At 38.9% G+C, this 20,334-nt stretch overlaps 1 protein-coding gene across 2 annotated transcripts in view; it reads right to left on the minus strand.

The window, feature by feature from the left end:
• LDAH (lipid droplet associated hydrolase) overlaps positions 1–20,334 on the minus strand; it is a 120,534-nt gene that overhangs the window by 67,185 nt on the left and 33,015 nt on the right. For both annotated transcript variants that reach the window (XM_084284985.1, XM_084284986.1), the window contains one exon: positions 16,350–16,484. In XM_084284985.1, coding sequence (XP_084141111.1) covers positions 16,350–16,484 — 135 coding nt within the window. The remainder of the gene's footprint in view (positions 1–16,349; positions 16,485–20,334) is intronic.

Consider the following 20,334-nt stretch of genomic DNA (forward strand, 5'->3'; position numbering starts at 1 on the left):
ATGCGCCAACCTCCAGTTATCCCGGACTGATCCAGCTCTCTTTTATCAGGTGAAATACACTTTCACAGAATCTCTATGGAAATACATGTTCTATTTTACTTCTGGACAAATATAAAATTGCCAATGTTTCATGTTAATTCATGTTTCCCCAACGCAAATGTTGTGCTTATAATAGCCCAAAATATGTGGAGCTGGGCTGTGTCTCAGGTCTGAAAGATTTATTTATTTATTTTATGGAATAAAATTGTCCGGGGATTTTCCAAAATCAACACGAATTTCTTGGGTGGAGGAGCTTAAATGGGTTCTTTATATAAGCAAACAGACTTGCACAAACACACTGGCAGTCAGCTCTCCAATGGCTCTACATCAGAGAAGGGACCGGAGGGTGAGTTACTTCACCTCAGGTGTGGAATAAACGGCATGGCTGAAACAGAGCTCATTTAAGCCGTTTTCAGATAGTAGAAATTATCCTACTTGAACCATAAGCTGAAGACACCCCATCTGGGCCAAGGCATGTGATTTCAAGACTTTATTTAGCTGAAGTGTATTAAAAGAAATACTGTATTTCTTTATTTTCTTTGGCAAAGCATTAATCTTCTGATGTGCTTTTGGAAAAACAAATGCGCAATCACTTTAATGAATCTCTTTCTCTGACCTCTGCTAAACCCAGTGTCAGAAAACAATGATAGATTAAAATAAAGTGTTTGCTCTAAGATAGTCGACAAGTTAATCTTGCTAGGGAAGAGGACTTCAGTTTTCAGGGAAATAACAGAGAATTTTGTTTGTTTTTCTGCTGTGTATGCAAGGGAAATTCTCAGGCAAGAAAAAAAAGCATATCTGTTAAATGAGTAGCCTCATGTAGATCAAGCATCCTCCAAGTTATGAAGCAGAAACCAACAAACCAAACAAGCTTACAAATATGTTTAACATTTCTTGTAGCAAGACAAAAGACTAACCACATCTCTGACCTAATACAAACATGGACTGTTTCAGGTAGCATCTTAAGAAAAAAAATCCTGCTTTATGAACAACCTGAAGTCTAATCACAAATGAATCACAATTAAAAGAATCAATGAAATGACTAATCTAACTGATTTTGCTTGGTTATTATGAATCTATAAAATTGCATTTGACTTAAGTCTCATGTTGGTGCCTTGTTTCCAAAAAAAAAAAAAAAAAAAGTTTCTGCTTCTTGGCTTTTCTTTAATTAACCATAGGAAGGATAACTGCATGGGAAAACAGAAGACAAAGTGACAGAATTTGTTTCAGATTCTGAAAGATGCACACTGCTTTTCTTTATAATACTGCATTGCAAGTCTGGCTTTCACAAAATGAAAGCCTCCACCTCCTCTGCAAAGAAAGGATGGGAGAGAAATTGCAGACACCAATCTTTCCATAAATGCTGGCATGTACCTGGAGGTGCCAGCAGGAGACCAATGATCCCCTGAAGAAAGAACAACAGGGTTTTTCTTTATTCCTAGGGACATATTGCCATGAAAATGGCATCGAGCTTGTGACCAGGGAACCCATACACTGCAATATTATTGCTAGCGAGACCCATAAGGTGGTGTAACCCCAGGAATGAGATGGTTCCTGTCTTGAATAAACCCAAGGAGCTTGCTTGTTACCTAAAAGGTGGGATAAATCTTAGTGGGTAAGTACCAGAAAGGTGACCATGCAAGTTTCTATGACTGGGACGAGGCTCTTTGCTCTGTGGCCTACACTGAGGGAGCCATTAAAGCGAAGAGGAGGATCGGTGTTCCAGAAGGAAAATGTTGTGTATGACCTTGTGACATGAAGCAGACGGTGTCCAAACAAGGAACAGTGTCACTGAATCTGGTGTCAGGGCCTGTATGAAAAGGTGACTTGGAATTGTATCTGAAGGAAAAGGAGGAAAAGAAAACCCTGCCCTACCTGCTTTGCATCTTTCCCTTCACTACTCATTTGCTCCAGGAGGTAGCAATAGGATATCTAAGGACAAACTCTGATGGACCTAGGATGGGGTCAAGAATTTTCATAACTGAACCTTTTACAAGATAAAGACAAGTTTGGATCTGGAAACTGAGCTCAGAGGTTGGAAAGGGGTTCACTCAGCCTCTTCTTGCAGCTCCTGTCTGGTGGGTGCTATCACCTTAATGCTTGCTGTTAGCAATGAGGAGATAAACAAGTTTCAGTGCATGAAAATGCAGTAACATCACAATAAATCGATCTTTGTCTTCATGTAGATTAATCTTTGTTTTCTCGTGGCAGGCAGAAAGCAGCTCCACAACTGATTACTTAGGAGGACTACCTGTTAAACAGGGTTGCATAGTCAGAAGTCTAATTCTGTAAATTAAATAACCTATGTGGTTGATTTTGTTCTTGTAGCAAAATATAGCAATTCCTCACCACTGAATAATGCCATCTGAAATGTTTAAACAGAACAGCGTGCTAAAAAACTGAGTGTTCTGGTTTGTGAGTCTAATTTCAGAATATCTTTTAGAAAATACATCCCCTGAAGATATATTGCTTAGAGCCTGAATGCTTCACCCAATCTTTCATTTGATTATTGAAGCCTGGATAATTTGTATCAGCAAGTGATAAAATGCCAAAGAAGTGGGATGGAAACCGTGAAAGAATGCTCAATAAATACCAAAGAACTCCTACTGACACCAGGAACCAGGTCTTAAAGCATTGTGTTTTAGATTAACCCTTAGACCTTCATCTGGCCCTAGTACCCTCAGGAACTGTTCATGCAACTTTTAAGATAAACACACCACTCATTAGTGTTTATTGAAGTAATTACTTTTTGTAAAGGTATCCTCCACAAATAAATTACCATGTACTCAAGACACTGAAATGGTCATAGGTATTATTTTCTTTATTAGAAAAATAACAAGACCTTAATTTACAAATTAAACTACCGATTTCCTTTACTATCTACATACCTATTGCTGGGACACTTATTTAACACCTAATCTGTTTTTGAAAGGAAGCTGTATCGTAATTAAATTAGTACCAGCGTAGTCTGACCAAATGAACTAATAAACATGTGAAATACTAAAAAACAGTTTTGATTAAAAACATACTACAGTATACTGAACTTACTAAATGAAGATGTCTGTGAGAGACTTCTTTTCATTTTGCATTCCCAGTCTTGCTTCCCTTTGGTTAAAGCAACTATCACCGAGGTATAATGAGATAACAGTGCAAGGCTTGAGATAAATGTTGTTGCTCGTCTCTATTTTTGGCAAGGCAAGCACCATTAAACAGTGTTTTATTGTGTGGTTTTATGTCAAACTGTACCTCCATTATCACTTTTACATGCATAAACCAAATCTAATATGTGTGTTCTACATAAATGGACTCTTTTCTCTTTCTGAAGGATTGCATTTTACCGTCAAACTGAACAACTACAGAAGTGTAATTTAAAACAATTTTCAATATCATTATCAAAAAAAGTAACAAAAAGCAAAGTAAAACAACGCAAAACAAACAAACAAACAAACAAACAAACAAACAAACTTGGCAGGGGAGGGGTTAGAGGGACCATCACTGTACAGGAGCAGATCTAAATTTCCATCATGAAGTAATTTCAAGGAGCAAAAGAAAAGAGGTCTGAGCTGCTGGGAAGCTGATTTTTCACATTCATTTTCTTGTGAATTCCTTGCTTCACTTGCCCACACAAACACAACAGGAAGGGAATTCCTCACTATGGCCAACCGCTGCATAAGATGTATCTTGATATAGGACCAAGTATTAAATTCACTATGACTCTATTCATCTCAGGATGATTTGGTTGATTTCTTGTTTGTTTGTTTGTTTCATTTCTAAGCAGCTCTTTTGAAGGCAGAACGCTACTTGGGTTATTACAGCTCTCAGCAGACCTAATTATTTTGAATAGCAAAACTTGCAGCACCATTTTCATTAGTTGCATTGATTGTAAAAGTGAAGTAAGGTCAACGCACCCGGTATCCCACTTTGCACATCACTTCACTTTGCAGAATATCCTCCACAAGACAACTAACTGCAGAACACTCAAAAAGCCATGTTATGTCCTTAGTTTATTATAAGTTAGGCTTTTATCTAGGCTTTACTCATCTTTTTTCCAGTTCTGAAGTCATTTCATGTCTGGACTTGCATATCTATACTTGCAAAGCAACAGAAACTATAAATAGTTTCAGTGCTGACAAGCCTTCAAAATCTTCCAGCAATTCTTCCTTTTCCAGTAATTCCAAAAGAAATAATATCTACCACTGCTGGTTAAGGAAGAATCACTGAGCATAGCCCAAATCACTGAAATACACTGGACTACATACCATTAAACAGGTACAAAACCAAACCAGTAACATCATTATAGTGGGAACCCCTGAACGTATTACTTTAGTTGGGGTTGCTGAGGTGTCTGGACATTTCAGAGTAACTCCACAGCAAAGACATGCCATGCCAACAGCTGTCAATGTAACAGGGCTCAGCCTTTCCATTTCAGGTGCTGAAGGGGAACATCACAGGAAAAAAAAAAAAAAAAAAAAAAAAAAAAAGAGACAGAGAGGCATTATGAAGAAAGCAAGAAGTAGCCTTGCACTGGCACAGCTATCATACACAGTGATAAGAAGCAGAGCTCATGTCCTTGAAAATACAATGGTTGAGAAAATGAAGTCATTCATGAGATCTTCAGGGAAACGTCTGCCACAAGGTGTGCACTGAACACAGAAGGGCACATTCTGACTGAGCCTCTGGGAGGGAACATCGTACCAGTAGTGCATGTTCAAACAACAGAGAGAAAATATTATAATTTCCATTATCTTGTTGACATGCTGAGCTAGTCTGCAAAAATCAATCTAGGTCCACTAGCTATCTCCCACTCCCCCAAAAGTCTGCTTTCCTTGCTTTGCTGGACTGGCAGGTGGTATTCTTCCAGATGTCCACCTTGAGTGTTTCCCTTAGGAATACTCATTTCACATATGGTCTGAAATAATATCACCCAGTTTTACAAGGGCAAATGTGTTTCATTGGTATTTGAATTATCTTGCACCATCAGCCTGAGGAATGTGATGCATGAGCCTATCCAGGAAAAACACACAGGGCGTTGTTCCTTAAGGTAATTCCTTACTGCAAAGCACATGAGTATCAAGATCTTTTTGTGTTTGGTTATATCTAACATCTTCCAATTTAACATGGGGAAAATTTAGTCTTGAAACTAAGGCACAGAACTTTCTTACTGGATGAAGCAACAGAAAGCAACTTCAGTATATAACACACTCACAACAACTTGTGTTTGCACAGCTTGACAACGGAAGAAAAACTAAATAATGATTCCTGCACATCACCAAGGCTGCCTACATGCAGCATGATAATAAGAGGCATAGAAAGGGCAGTGGCAATTGTACAAGGGTTGAAATGAACAAAAAACAATGAATGTAATTTCATAGGAATGGATTCAGTAGGTGTATGATAAATAAAACACTGTGCCGTAGTAGGCAAGTCTAACAGTCACACCTATCGAAAACAGCACTTCAAAACTTTGGGAAGTTTAAACAGATACAAGTAGAGAAAAGAGGGACTAAGAGCAAATAAAGGAGAGTCGAAGCTTGGAGTGAAGACAGACAGCAGGCCAAGGAAGACAACCCATGTTATTCCACAGAAGAGGGAGTAAAAAGAATTATATTAAAAGCGTGAGAAAATGGCAACAAGTATAGAACAATATTAAGAGGTGGAAGGCTGAACAAGCAAGCAGATAAGAAGGTATGTGGATGGGTAGTTATACAGTAACACAAGTAGCAATACAGAATTTCAACATTACAGCGACTTACAGGAAGGTAGAACTGGATAGATCAATGGGTGATGTTTTCTGAAGCACTCAACTGAAAGCAACTCAAATGTAAAACCGTATGTAAAGGCAAATTGCTTTTCTGAAGCAGCTCAACTTCTGTTGAAGCTAAAACTTTTGATTTGTTAGGCCAGATCTGATTTCTCTTGAAAATCCATCCCAAAATCTTATTTAGAACTGATAAAGACAAAGACCGAAATGTTCAAGTAAGTGTAAGTCTTTAGAGTAACATTAAAATAACAGTAATACACTTCTTAACTACTCTAGCTACAATAATGGTGTTTGGATGGCATTCAGTGTAAACTTTGGGCTTTTTCTTTACTCTTGCATATATTCATCTCAGATGATACTACACTACTAGGATACTGTACTGATACTACATAAAGTAGTTTGTATCTCCACCTGTCCATGGAAATGTTATATTTAGTGTACAGAATAACCACCTGCAGTAAGCAGATTACGATTATGTAACAGTGCTGTCTAGCACCCTTCTTATTTTAAGGAGTAAACAACCCACTTAGGAAAGCACAACGTTTTTCCATCTTTAACCTGTATACTTCCAAACTCTCAGATGATACGTTTTCAAAATCACATCTTAGATTCCCTGATGCTGTAAACTAGTGCCATGCCGGTGGCTGCACAAGAGCTGCATCATTTTATTCTAGGTGAGAACATGACCCCATGCTACCAGCACTGCAGGTTGTACAGCATGAAATGTTTGCAAAACAGTACTGCAGAGCAACCTCACAGTGCTCAGTCAGTGCTTCTAATCATTCCCTGCCTCAAAAAGCCTACTATGTCTCTGCTGGGTCTCCTCTTTGCACAAGGTGAGCACGCTGACAGCAAAGGGAAGCAGCCGTGATCCCCACTGGAAGCGAGAGCAACAGGGGCTTTGCTGCTGACTGCTGTGACATCAAGTGACATTTGCAGCCTGGAGGTTCCAGTTCTCTGCTCTGATACTCCTCACCTAGTTACATGTTCGAATCACCTGAACTTGTGAGGAATCAGTGGAAAAGGACATGATTTTGGTTCAGGAGCACTTCAAACTACGTCTTTCATTACTTCCCGCAACATAAGGCAAAAGAGAAATGGACAAAACACTGTATGTAAAAGCCTGAATTTATTAAAATCAGTAGCAAGGCTGAGAAGAGAGAATAGAATATATAGAGAGAATAGCTTGTACTTTCTTGAAATACGGCAGCTTTCTTTATCGCTTGTTGATGCTTTAAGTAACAACCTGCAGATGATGTATAGTGCAAACTGCCTATCTTTGAGGAAGAAATATGTTTCTGTGAAATTAACCACTTTAAATTATATGATTTATATATCTCCTTCTGTTAAATTATTTAAAATGTAATCGACACATTTGTTCCCTATAATCAAGATCTAATGAAAGTTTCATTTGTAGTCACCTAACTGAACAACACAGCAGAGCAGGTATGGCAACATGCCACAGATACTGTGATGGCTCCCCAGAGTTTTGCATCATAGCTGACATTGAGACTGAAGTGCTACCGTTACAGTGTTGATTTGTCATTATAAATGAATAAGGGATTCTTTTGCCCTTCATTTTACACAGGTGAGATGTGCTACACAGAAAGTAAACCACCTGTGACCAACAAAGTGCCAGGCTCACATCTGGGTAAGAGCCACTTTTCTCATTCATTTATGTTAGTAGACATCTAAGCCATAGCTTGCTACAGTCTCTTTGAAACTGACAAAGTAAAAAGTATAAAGTATAAATAAGCTATAATTGATAAATTATAATTTACAGTATATTTTTTTGAATTAGTTACTGAAAGTAACTGAATTTGACCCATACCCTACATGCAAACAGATCCAAATATAATCATGTAGAGTTTAATATAAATTGACGTGCATTGGGGAATACAGTAATTAGTCTCTTCATGATTAATTGCAGGATTAAACTTCTCCAAACCATGTAAACATTACCATAGAAGTCAAAGAAGTCTTAGATGGCAAAAGTTCAGTGGTAGTATGTCTGAAAACAGATATACTCTTAAAAAAAAAAAAAAAGAGAAAAAAAAACACAAACCAAACCCAACAACAAAACAAAACAAAATAACAACAAAACCACTACAACAACAATCCTAGAGAACTTTAGCAGAGTTTGTTTCATGGTTAAACCCAACAGGGATTAATTTGGCAACTAGGCAGCCACTTGACTTCACCAGTAATTTGACTAAGCTGTAGTAAATTAGATTGTTTTAATAAATGCATTCATGCACAAAACAGAATTTAAACTTCAGAAAGGTAAGAGTATGTTTAGCTTAAAGCAAAAGAACAGTCTTATGTTCAGCATCAAAAGGAAGAAAAAAAAAAGGAAACACTCCATCTAACAAGCACCAATGACAGTCCCTCATTCAATCTGGTTCTCCAACACCGTTACCATTTTGTCCCTGCTCCTTTCCTAAAGCATACAACCCTTACTCAGATTCTGGTGAGATATATAAGTAGGTGCACTAGAGGTATGAGTAATTCATTTATGAAGATGATCCAAGAGTGAGGCCAGTTGTACCCTGTGCATAATCTGCTTTATATCCACCTACGTTTCCCTGAAACACCTACGCTGCCTCTTAAAGAAAGGGAAACTCCCCCAAACCAAAGCTAAGAGAGGCTTCAAGTTCCAAAATTGATTATTTTTAGAATCTGGAACCGTGCTGTGTATTGCTGATAGTTCTTCAGTCTTATGACCGCAGATCATTGTGAATTAAAAATAAAACTACCGTGAAACACTGAATTGATCGCACCAAGATCTGCAACATTTTTGCAAGCTTTGTGTGATCAAAATTAAATATAAGGTCTATATCAGAAAGTAGGAATTATTATTAATAAATAAACAAATTGATTATTTTTTTTCCCCTAGTGTTAACCTATGTAGTGGAAAAACTTTTGGTTCAGCTATTGAAACAAACCCAGACCTGTTACATCATCGGAGAGAAGGGATTATTCCCTGCTATGGGGATAGTCCATTTTCAGTCCTTTAGCAAATGTGGATGTATTTTTCAATCTGATTTGGGATTAAAAGATTCTTAAGCACTATCCCTGGGGAAAATAATTTGAATCGTTTCAATATTTTGTTTATTGAATTATTTCACTTTTTCTATTTCTCTACAATAGTACAGAAAGCATTTAAACGAGTTAGTCTGAAACATCACAGCACTGCTCATCTCAGTGAACTGCGACATGCCTTCTAAAGTCAAGACACCAAAAGATATAAATGTTACCTTTTCATAGGGTTCAAATTCTTGAACACTTTTTTCCCCCCACTAACAGCCATCTGCATCTAATTAGAAATGATGGTATCAGCTGGAGAACATACCTATGTCATGGGGTGAAAGGCGGAAAATGATCCATAAACAATCTCAAAACCTACATCCAAATTTTCCTGGAATGCAGTAAAGAAATTATATTCTCCAATGGATGAATGTCATTTTTTTTTTTTAAACATCTTGTTTTCTGGATAAGAATCCAGAAGTCTGTATCAGGTTTCAAAAACTGTTACTTTAAAACACATCTTTGAATTTGAATTATATTAACTTTATTTGTAGATATGGGTGAAAAAAATGTTTCTTCTAACAGGGGAATTAGTTGAATAAAGTGCTAGAATGGACTAGAAAGCTATTCATGGACTTCTTTAATAGTATACATACAGATATATGTTGACAGTGAAAAACCTTTAAAGAAATAGAAAATAGAGGGAACCTATTTTTCATATAGTAATAATAAAAATAAGGACAAAGCCCTCTCAGTAACACCAGAAAAAATTGGTCACTACTCCATCAAAATCAGTGGAATACATGTAGAGTCATGCATTAAGTGGTACCAGAATCAGCTTAATAGTGTTTAAGTGATCATTATAAATAAATACATGACTGTTAAAGTATGCTGTTATGAGCAGTTAAAATTAATAACATTTTGGTTGGCCAGAAAAGAAAATAATAAAACAACTCAGAAACACTGCACAGATGGCAAAATTTTATTTTTCCTGTTTTGATTTTGAATTGAACAAGATTTTTAAACACATGATTAAAATTAAGCGGAACTGATAAAGAATGCCAAATGCCAACATTTCATTCAAAGGATCTCTTTGCATAATTACAGACATGATTACAGGACCTCTATGAATAATTAGCTAAATGTGGCTCAAGGGAAGGGTGTGTTACAGTAAATGGTGGACAGCAGCATCTCCAGGGCTGCTTGCTTTTCACACATTTTGATTTAAAACATTCCGGTGGGTTCCCACCATGAACTGTTCCATTTATTTCCTTAAAATAGACACCTAGCAGTAAAACCAGACAGCAAAATACAAATCTTACCAGGTAAAGACAAAAACCTCAGCATTTAAACATCTCCTAATAACTTCCAAATGCACACACTCACTTCCTTCCTTTAGCTGCCCTCTCCAAAGACAAGGAAGGAATATGGTTACTGGATAGCAGCACCTGCTGCATCAGGAGGGGCAGCCAGACAAATGTGCCCTAAGCTGGCAGTTCCTGCCCTGTCCTGAGAAAACAACCGCTTCCTCGGTGCACACAGGGACCCTTGCTGGTGACAAGCACCGCATGAGGACCTCGGGGTGATTAATCAGTGCTGAGGCCAGCTACGTAAACAGGAAGCTTCTCCTCTCTGAACTTTAAAAAAAAAAAAAAAGTCACACTTGGATGTTAAACTAGTTGAATTCTATCTGGATAGCGTGGTTACAACCTGGTTTTTCTTAATGTATCCACAGCATGGTACCATTTGATGGGGAAACTTCCTGCCACACAACTCTATTAATTCTGCAGAGCAGTGCTGTGTGTTTTTGGACATAGAGTACTCTAGGTCTTTAATACTTGAACATAACTGACTAAACCTGGAAAGAACGTGTATTAAAGATAAGCCATCTGTCAATGACTCTTAGATGTTTTAATTTATCTGCACAGGAAGCAGAGAATATTGTTGGAATATAACTTAATATTAATTCGCTGTGTAAGCTTAAAATATGTACGTAAAGTGTCAGTTCAGCTGCCTTTTCTTCTACTTTTCTCTCTTAATCTTCATATTACAAGATGTAAATGTCTTTAAACATAACCACCACTATGTACCAGAATTCGTCCAGACACCTCACAGAATGGATGAGGTTGGCAGGGTCCATCTGGCCCAGGCCCTGTTCCAGCAGACACCCAGAGCAGGGTGCCCAGGACCACGTCCAGGTGGCTTCCAAAGATCTCCAAGGAGGAGACCCCACAGCCTCTGGGCAACCTGTGCCAGTGCTCGGTCACCTTCATATAAGGAAAGTGTTTCCTTATGTTCAGAGGGAACCTCCTGTGTTCCAAGTTGTGTCCATCGCCTCTTGTGCTGGCACAGGGCACCACTGAAAAGTGCCTGGTTCAATCTTCTGTGTACCTTTCCTTCAGGTACTGATAGACACTGAGATCTCCCTGAAGCCTTCTCTTCTCCAGGCTGAACAGTCCCAGCTCTCTCAGCCTTTCCTCATAGGAGAGATGCTCCAGTCCCTTGATTACCTTGGTGGCCCTACGTTGGACTCCCTCCAGTATGCCCAGGTCTCTCATGTAACAGGGAGCTCAGAACTGTACACACCACTCCAGATGTGGCCTCACCAATGCTGAGGGCCCACATTTTTCCTAGTCTTCCTCTTATCACTGATGTAGAAGGCCTTCTTGTTGCCCTTGACATTCTGGCCAGACTGAATTTCATTTAAATTTAGCTTTCCTATCTCCATCCATGGATACTCTGGCAATGTCTCTGTATTCCTCCCAGATTACCTGTCCTTGCTTCCACCCTCTGTAGGCTTCCTTTATGTGTTGGAGCTTGGCTAGGAGCACCTTGTTCATCCATGCTCACATGAACTTATCCTTCTCACATTTTCACCCGACTTCTTCCTCTTTGTTGGGATGCATTGCTCTCGAGCTTGGAGGAGGTGATCCTTGAATATTAACCAGCTTTTTTGGGTCCCTCTTCCCTTTAGGCCCTTAACCTTACCTACTATCACCACTGCTGTATGATCTCTAACTGTACAGTGCTGAGGCCCAGATAAAGATTCACAGATTGAAGACCTCCTGAACACCACAGACACTAATTCTGAGGTGTTTTAATACTGACTGAACAGACTCCTGGTAGCTTTTGTTCACCTTAAAGAAACAGTGCAAGTATTCTCCAAAATCAGCAAACATTAAAAATATTCACATTACTTAAAACAAATGAAAGTCACAAGATAGCTAAAATTACCAAATGCATACTGACTCCCTGTGCCTTTGTGTGAATTCTCTCCTTTGGGATTATACACAATGACAAGGACAAAAGCTATTAGCTAAAGATGAGTCACTATTTTTAGGAGCCCAAGTTCTCAGACCATTTTTCACCATCTCCTTCTCTCCTGTTTGCAGCAGTGCAGACCGCAATCCCATTGCTCCCCATCTCCCCACATCCGTGGTTGTGTAACATCTCAAAGACCACCGCTGCAAATGCTTACACAGCAGAAGTATTATGGGAAAAGTATTCTTAGCTACCAGTAATTCAGCTTAGCAAGTGGAAACCAGCGAGAGAGCCAACTCCACCTGATCAGCCAGCTCTTCCTGCACCACAAGCAAGTGTCCTGGGAACCACTAGTGGACCACAGACCACAAGTTTGGGAATCACTGTCCTAAATAACACACAATCCTCTTATTATAGCACACCATGCTCCTTGTCTTGCTCGGGCTACTATTTTATTTTTTTTCCTTACCAGCACAGTATTTCCTATGACGGTAGCAATTTATGGCTCATATCTGGTAATCACACCCACGCTTAGGTCTGTCCTTTGGTGGACAACTATCTAGCAACCAACAAGATGAGTAACTTGATGAAGCCGAAATTCAGTTTTACCCAAATGATTTCATTAATATTTTCTGTAGTGTTGTATCACTTTAGATGAGGCAGAATCTCACTTGAAGTCAATTTTGCAGTTTCATCAGAAGTCAGAAGGCTAGAAAAGCAAACTCAGGTGAGTAACAACAGTAAAGAACACAGCTAAGAAGCAATACATCAGCAATATATCACAAATTATGCTGCACATGACTTCTAAATTTTCCATTTCACTTCAAAACTTCACACTGATGGCACACTAACAAATAATGAATGTCTTCACAGATTTGCTTTCTGTGCAAAAAACACACTTCTACGCTTTTTCCTATAGTGCTTCTTAAGGATATAACCCAATTTCAAAATGGTCTGCAAAGATCCTAATCTCCTGCTAAAGAGAAATCAATGGAAACAGTCTTCTGGTGAACCATAAATCAATGCCTACCTCTTTTATCATTCAAAATGAACTAAGGATAGTTTAACAGATTTTAAACATTGGAAGGAACACCATTATTGTCTACAGCCCACGTATAGAGAGCTCTATACAGCCTTTACTGGCAAAAGATGACCAGAGTGATAAAAAAAACAAACAAAAACTACCTAACTTCCCATTTTCCAGGGCTTTTACAGAAATTTGGAACAAGGCTGCATTTTTTAGTCCTTATTTAAAATTAGATAGCCACAACACAGCTCTGAATTAGCAAGAAGTATCAAATTAGCAATGAATAATTTCAGGATTTGTTCACTGAGATGTGTTAGTTTTAACTAACATTTTGTTTCCTATCAAAAGGGATTGAAAGGCTGTTGAAAAGTCTCCAACTGGCTACTATTCACTGCCATCAGAAGAGCAACTCCTAAACAATGGTCTTTAGTCCTTTTGCAGTAATCAGGCATTTCTATTCAACTGGGTATCATAATGTAAAGCTTACATCTTCGGTCTCCACCATTCATAACCTGTTATAGTGTCTCCCTCCAAACTGAGCAACTATTCTGGCATTCAGAATAGTTTAAATGTGAATAAATATGAAACATTTTTAATCTTAATTTTATGTTTGAGTTAGAAGTTAAAATTTTCTAGAATGTTCTTAAATCAAGAATTTTCTTAAAATTAAATAATTTCTTAGAATTTTCTTAAAACAAAAAGCTTTACAAAGCATTCAAGAGCATTCAACAAAAAAGCATTCAACACTGTTCAACAATTTTCTTCAATTTCTTTAAAAAGTACCAAAGTACTTTTTCATTCTTTTCTTAATTTGTTTTCTGCAGTTTAAGGGGAATCATATGTTTAAAAGACAGAGAAATCCAACACCATTCATTTTCTTCTGATTTCACTGTCTATAAAATGAACATTCAGTGATGGCTACGTATCATGAAAACATGATTTGCATTTAGTCTTTCTACTACGTCTGAAGACCACTCATTTAATCCTTAAGAAAATACTAATTTAAGATAATTAGGGGACTGGAGCATCTGTCATACAAGGAGAGGCTGAGACAGCTGGGTCTGTTTAGCTTGGAGAAGACGGACAGGGGATCTTATCAAAATACAAATATCTTAAGGGAGGATGTCAAGAGGATGCGGCCAGACTCTTTTCAGTGGTGCCCAGCAACTGGACAAGAGGCAATGGGCACAAACTGAAGCATGGGAGGTTCCATCTGAAAATGAGAAAACACTTCTTCACTGTGAGGGTGACAGAGTACTGGGATTACCCAGAGAGGTTGTGGAGTCTCCTTCTCTGGAGATATTCAAAACCCAGCTGGAGGCCATCCTTAGCAATGTGCTCTGGGCGATCCTGCTCAGCAGGGGGGTTGGACCAGGTGATCTTCTGAGGTCCCTACCAACGATAACCACTCTGTGACTCTGTGATTCTCTATTCAGGTAGTAGCCTTTTTTTGAAAGCATGCATTGAGCATGTTTAACACGTTCTTACAGGAAGCAATAACTTGTATTTTAAATAAACTCTTCTGATGTCTAATAAATTACTTGGTTAGAAGGAGGAGATTATTTACATTATCAGATCAGAAATCTGAAAAGCATTCATCAAAAGAGTGATGCATTAAGAAGCTCCAGAACTTCACAAAAAATATATTAACTGTGGACATACACACCTGTTATCTTTACTCTAAAGCAAAAATTTGCCGCATCTGAATTATGGTCTATTTGGGTACATTTTTCCTTTTGTCTATTAACATGTCTTTACGGTTGAAATTAAGCAAATGATGTGCAATTACCTGCACCTTAAAAAGGCTTACAGCAATGCAATCATAAACAGATCATGCACAGTAAATTATCAAAGTAGGCAGGCAGGGGTTTTGGAGCAACCTGTTCCTAGGTAGCATCTGTTCAAGGGGCACACGCACCTTTATTGTTAGGAAAACTACAAGTCAGTCTCAACATCAGACAATGGAAAGAAAAAAGTAACACTTTTAACATGTGAACCACTAGTGTATACAGATTATGTTTGTTTTAAACAAAATAATTAAGAGAGGGCTACTCAGTTGCTCCTCTTTTTGTTATTTTAGCTACACCTAAAGACTGATGTTGGCCTGACTTTTTTTTTTTTTTTTTTTTGGCTTAATTTGAACAGTACTGTTCAATCACTTTTTCAAAAACCGAGAAGGGTAAGGAGGTCTAAACTGAGATATAACTTCTTTATTGCATTCAGTGAGTAAAAATAATTTACAGATCTTTTTGCAGATTGCTAGAAGTAGAATTATGACAATGAAATGCTCAGTTAATGTTGTGTGTCTCTCTGGAGCACAGTTTGCTAGAGCTCTCTAAGCATAAGAATACCAGACAGAAGTAAAAATGAAGGATGTAGTTTTGTTCAGTTTTCTCTATATGATGTGCCTCCAGTAAATTAGGAAAGTTGTCTGACTGGTAACTGCTACTGGGAAACTTACTTTAGTCTTTCTGAGACTTCCAAATTCTACTGGAACTAAATCAGTGGTCTCCAATGTGGGGTGCATACACATTGGGATGCAGGAAGAAAATAGGAGAACTTCAGTTGTACATGCATATCATTTATGAAAAAACATAGATATTAATGGTGCATGCTCAAATTTTTTTTAACTGACTGGTGTGAATGATCAAATAAGTTTGTAGACCACTGTTCTAAATCAATCTGTATGTAGTCTTCCAATGCTGTACATTAACAATACCCACTTAGAGTTGGCTATCATGTCTTGCTGGTCACTGGCACATTAAAAGATTTTTAACAAAAAGACAAGCAACCTCGCCCCCGCAAACATCCCATACCTCAGTCTCAGAAACATTCACTACTTTAGTACAACTACTTTTAAATTCAGAGATACTGTCCTCAAGTGTTCAATCTCTGAATTGGATATTCCTTTAAGAAAAAACAAAACAAAACAAAAAAAACCACGAACTGTTATAATCTTTTGTTCTCAATGTAAATACATTTGAGACCTTCCTCTCTTGTCTCTCAAGACTGCAATCAGCAAACTCTCCTATGCTCTTAATAGCATTTATTTGACTGACAAATCTAATTTATCTATAAATACCTTTTCCTTAGCAACTTCTCTCTTCATAAAACTGTTTTGTGGAAATATAATGAAGGCATTTAAAAAGTTGACATGCTGTTTCTAATAGGCACGTTTTCTTCTGGCGAAATGAGAGAGGTTATAAGTATCTGTGTGTACAAGTTATATAGTACCTTCTATCATCTCCATACCACTAGGAGGCTTACAATGTCCGGCATGGCTCACAACCCAGACAGGGTACTGCTGATTTAGTCCACAGTACAAGGCCTGTATAAAGGTCCTGTAATAACCTGCCAGTCCGGGGTTACCTGTCAAAAGAAACACACAAGCACAGTCAATATTAACCTTTCAACAGCAAGCAAGGTACTTCAAAGCAAACAAAGCAACATTATATTTGAATTTGTTATTTTTTTTAGCACATCTCCAATTTTTATTCTCCCAAACTCAGGGGCTATGCTACTGAACTGTTTTAATTCCATTCTCATGGCATCCATGAGAAGTATATGGCAGAAAATGCAGAAGCTAAAATTGAAATTGCAAAAGCTAAACCTGAAGCCCAGCACAAGAGAAAATCTCCTTTTGCATTAAAGTTCAAGCAGCTTGCTTATCTCCCCCATCAAGACATGAAAATCAGGCAAATATAAAGAAATCCCAAGATCTTACAAAAATGTGACAGACATTAATGTGTGTATCACTTGATCCAGGAATCTGTCACTCAGAACATGGAATATCTCTCTGTTATCAGTTGAAAACAGGTATGCTATTTACAGATAATCCAATATTTGGTCAAGATTTCAAGATTTCCATACAAACCTTTAATCTTTACCCCTCACATTTTTGTTTGTTTGTTTTTCTTTTGTATATGCGCAGTGACAAAGTGTCAAGGGGCTTAAGTTGAGAATAAATCCATATGAAAATGAAATGAGCCTTGCTTCCCCATTCCCCCAGGAAGCATAAAAATTCCACACATATATAAAAACATATAATTTCTCTCTATTTATTTCCTTTTCCAGGGTAGACCCCACTGGTTTCTTATTATCATTTAGACATCAGCAAAGCCTGCCATTGTAACTAGGATTGCTCAATTGCATGCCCTTCACTTGCATACCAAACAATTCTTAGTTTGGATATCATCAACAGCAGGAGGAGGCAAGAGCAGTATTGTGTAAAAAGGCATTCAGTTTTTAAGACAAAGACATCCCAAAATAACACAGATGTATTATTGCAAGAATATGAAGGGAAAAAAGAACAACACTAATTTTTTTTAAATTTCTTTGTAAAAGTCTGACTGTAATAACAGGCTGAGCCAGTGTAAGTACTGACAAGGGCAGAGAAGGAGAGGAGTTGGAGCTGACATCAAATGAGCTCTTGTAGAAATGGCAGGCGGCGGTAAAATCTGGGTTTATTTCACTTCTTCCCTTTATACAGTGGGCATTTTGGGTTCTTTTACTTTAACCCTTTTGCTCTTCAGGTAACACACAGTGAGCTCATTGATCTCCAAAGAGGCTTTCCCTCACTGTAGGGTTTCCAGAGGAGTGTCTCCTGGCCACAGAGACGCAGTACAGCAGGCACCTGCTGCCACCTCTGGCACAGACATGCTCAGAAGCTGGTGAGCCCCTTGCTCACACCAGTGATAATACAAGGGCAGAACATAGAAACCTTCCACTCTAGGTAAGGTATTACACATGCTTCATCCATCACTTATATGTAATAGACTCAGCTTCTGATGTTTTTTAAGCCTTAAAAACAATCTGATCTTAAAACAATACTATTTTTACTGGAATACATAGATTTTGAAAATGGGAAAAAAACAGAGTAGTGTTAGTTATTTTGTACTTATAAGCATCTCTTTTTAAGCTTGAAATTAAAGGAGAATTAAAATAAGCTGTTGTATACACAAACTCAAGAATGCACAAGGAAATTTTTGCAGGCTGATTTCCAGAAAATCCATTTAAAATTCCCAGGGGTCACACATACAAGCCTTTACATTTCACACCCTCCTACGACCTCATTTTATTTAACCAATAAAAATGTACATTGTCCTGGTTTCAGTTAGCACAGAATTAATTTCCTTCCTAGTAGCTGGTGGAATGCTGTGTTTTGGCTTAGAATGAGAAGAGTGCTGATAACACCCCGATGCTTTAATTGTTGCAGAGCAGTGCTTATACTAAGCCAAGGACATCTCAGCCTTTGCTCTGTCCTGCCAACGGGCAGGCTGGGGGGTGCAGTAAGAGCTGGGAGGGGACAGACCCAGGACAGGTGACCCAAACTAGCCAAAGGGGTATTCCATACCATCTGACGTCATGCTAAACAATATATAGGGGTGGCTAGCCGGGGGGAGGGGGCCGGACTGCTCGGGGTTAGGCTGGGCATCGGTCAGCGGGTGGTGAGCAATTGCATTGTGCATCACTTGTTTGTACATACTATTATTACTTTCGTATTATCCCCATTGTATCATCATTATTATTATTGTTATTATTATTTTTTGTTATTTTTTTTTTCCTGTCTTATTAAACTGTCTTTATCTCAACTCACGGGCTTCACTTTCCATTTCTCTCCCCCGTCCCAGAGAGGGAGGGGGGAGGGTGAGCGAACGGCTGCGTGGTGTTTAGCTGCCGGTCGGGTTAAACCACGACAGTCTTTTTGGCGCCCAACGTGGGGCCCGAAAGGTTGAGATAACGGCAGATCTGATCAGAGTGTGTTAAACTAAAATTGGTGTAAGGATTAGACCTGCTTAATAGTCACTTGTCATGATGCTGATTGCTTTAATCACAACTCTGCTGCGCCTGTTTTCCAAATTGAGTATTATAGTACATTATTTTCCGTATTTGCTCTCTGTAGTGTTGTTTCTCCTCTCCGGGCCCTGGTTTCAGACCATTATGGTACTAAGTGTTATAGCAATGGCTTATGAGACGATAAGATATCTGGTCATGACTCTAACTTGGTATTTATACTCAGTAACATCGTGGACTCTGTACTTTGGAAACAGCATCTTGGGAACTATTAGCAATTATACCTATTGTTTTTCTCCATTAGAGAGTCAATCTGTGGAGGGGAAAGGGGAGGATATTTTTCCTTACTTGCTTACTCTCCCTTTCTCCTTCACCACCCCTGTATCCTCCTGGGTCACTCTGCCTTCCTCCTTCACCACCCTCTTATCCCCTGAGCTTGTTACAATAGCTCTCCAAGATATTGAATATTTCTGGAATACTCAGAATACCATAGTCTTGTTGTTCTGCCTCATGAATGCACTTCAGATTCTGCTTAAAGTTAAACAACTACTTATGAAGCTCATCCGGAGATCTGCCCGGAGGCAGTATAGTTGTGGGTGGCAGGGAGTATGGGTGGATATGGGCAGGCATCTAGAGCAGTTGGCACCCCCAGTGTGTTGGAAATTCACCCCTGAACAATGGCAAAATCCTCAAAAACTGGCAGAATGCTTGAAAAAAAGGTGTAATGATTCTGGCAGTTCCAAAGTAACACAAATCATTGTAACGTGCTGGGGCCTGGCTCATGCCTATCGAGCTGCCATTGATACTGCTGTCAACTTAGTGACAGACCCTGCGGCCACTCCAAACCCTGTGACAGATCCAACGGCCACTGTGACCCCTACGGTGGATTCTGCAGCACTCAAAAAGACTGTCGTGGTTTAACCCGACCGGCAGCTAAACACCACGCAGCCGTTCGCTCACCCTCCCCCCTCCCTCTCTGGGACGGGGGAGAGAAATGGAAAGTGAAGCCCGTGAGTTGAGATAAAGACAGTTTAATAAGACAGGAAAAAAAAAATAACAAAAAATAATAATAACAATAATAATAATGATGATACAATGGGGATAATACGAAAGTAATAATAGTATGTACAAACAAGTGATGCACAATGCAATTGCTCACCACCCGCTGACCGATGCCCAGCCTAACCCCGAGCAGTCCGGCCCCCTCCCCCCGGCTAGCCACCCCTATATATTGTTTAGCATGACGTCAGATGGTATGGAATACCCCTTTGGCTAGTTTGGGTCACCTGTCCTGGGTCTGTCCCCTCCCAGCTCTTACTGCACCCCCCAGCCTGCCCGTTGGCAGGACAGAGCAAAGGCTGAGATGTCCTTGGCTTAGTATAAGCACTGCTCTGCAACAATTAAAGCATCGGGGTGTTATCAGCAC

The sequence above is a fragment of the Netta rufina genome (assembly GCF_964035555.1).
Source record: "Netta rufina genome assembly, chromosome: 3".
In the NCBI taxonomy this organism is placed as follows: domain Eukaryota; kingdom Metazoa; phylum Chordata; class Aves; order Anseriformes; family Anatidae; genus Netta; species Netta rufina.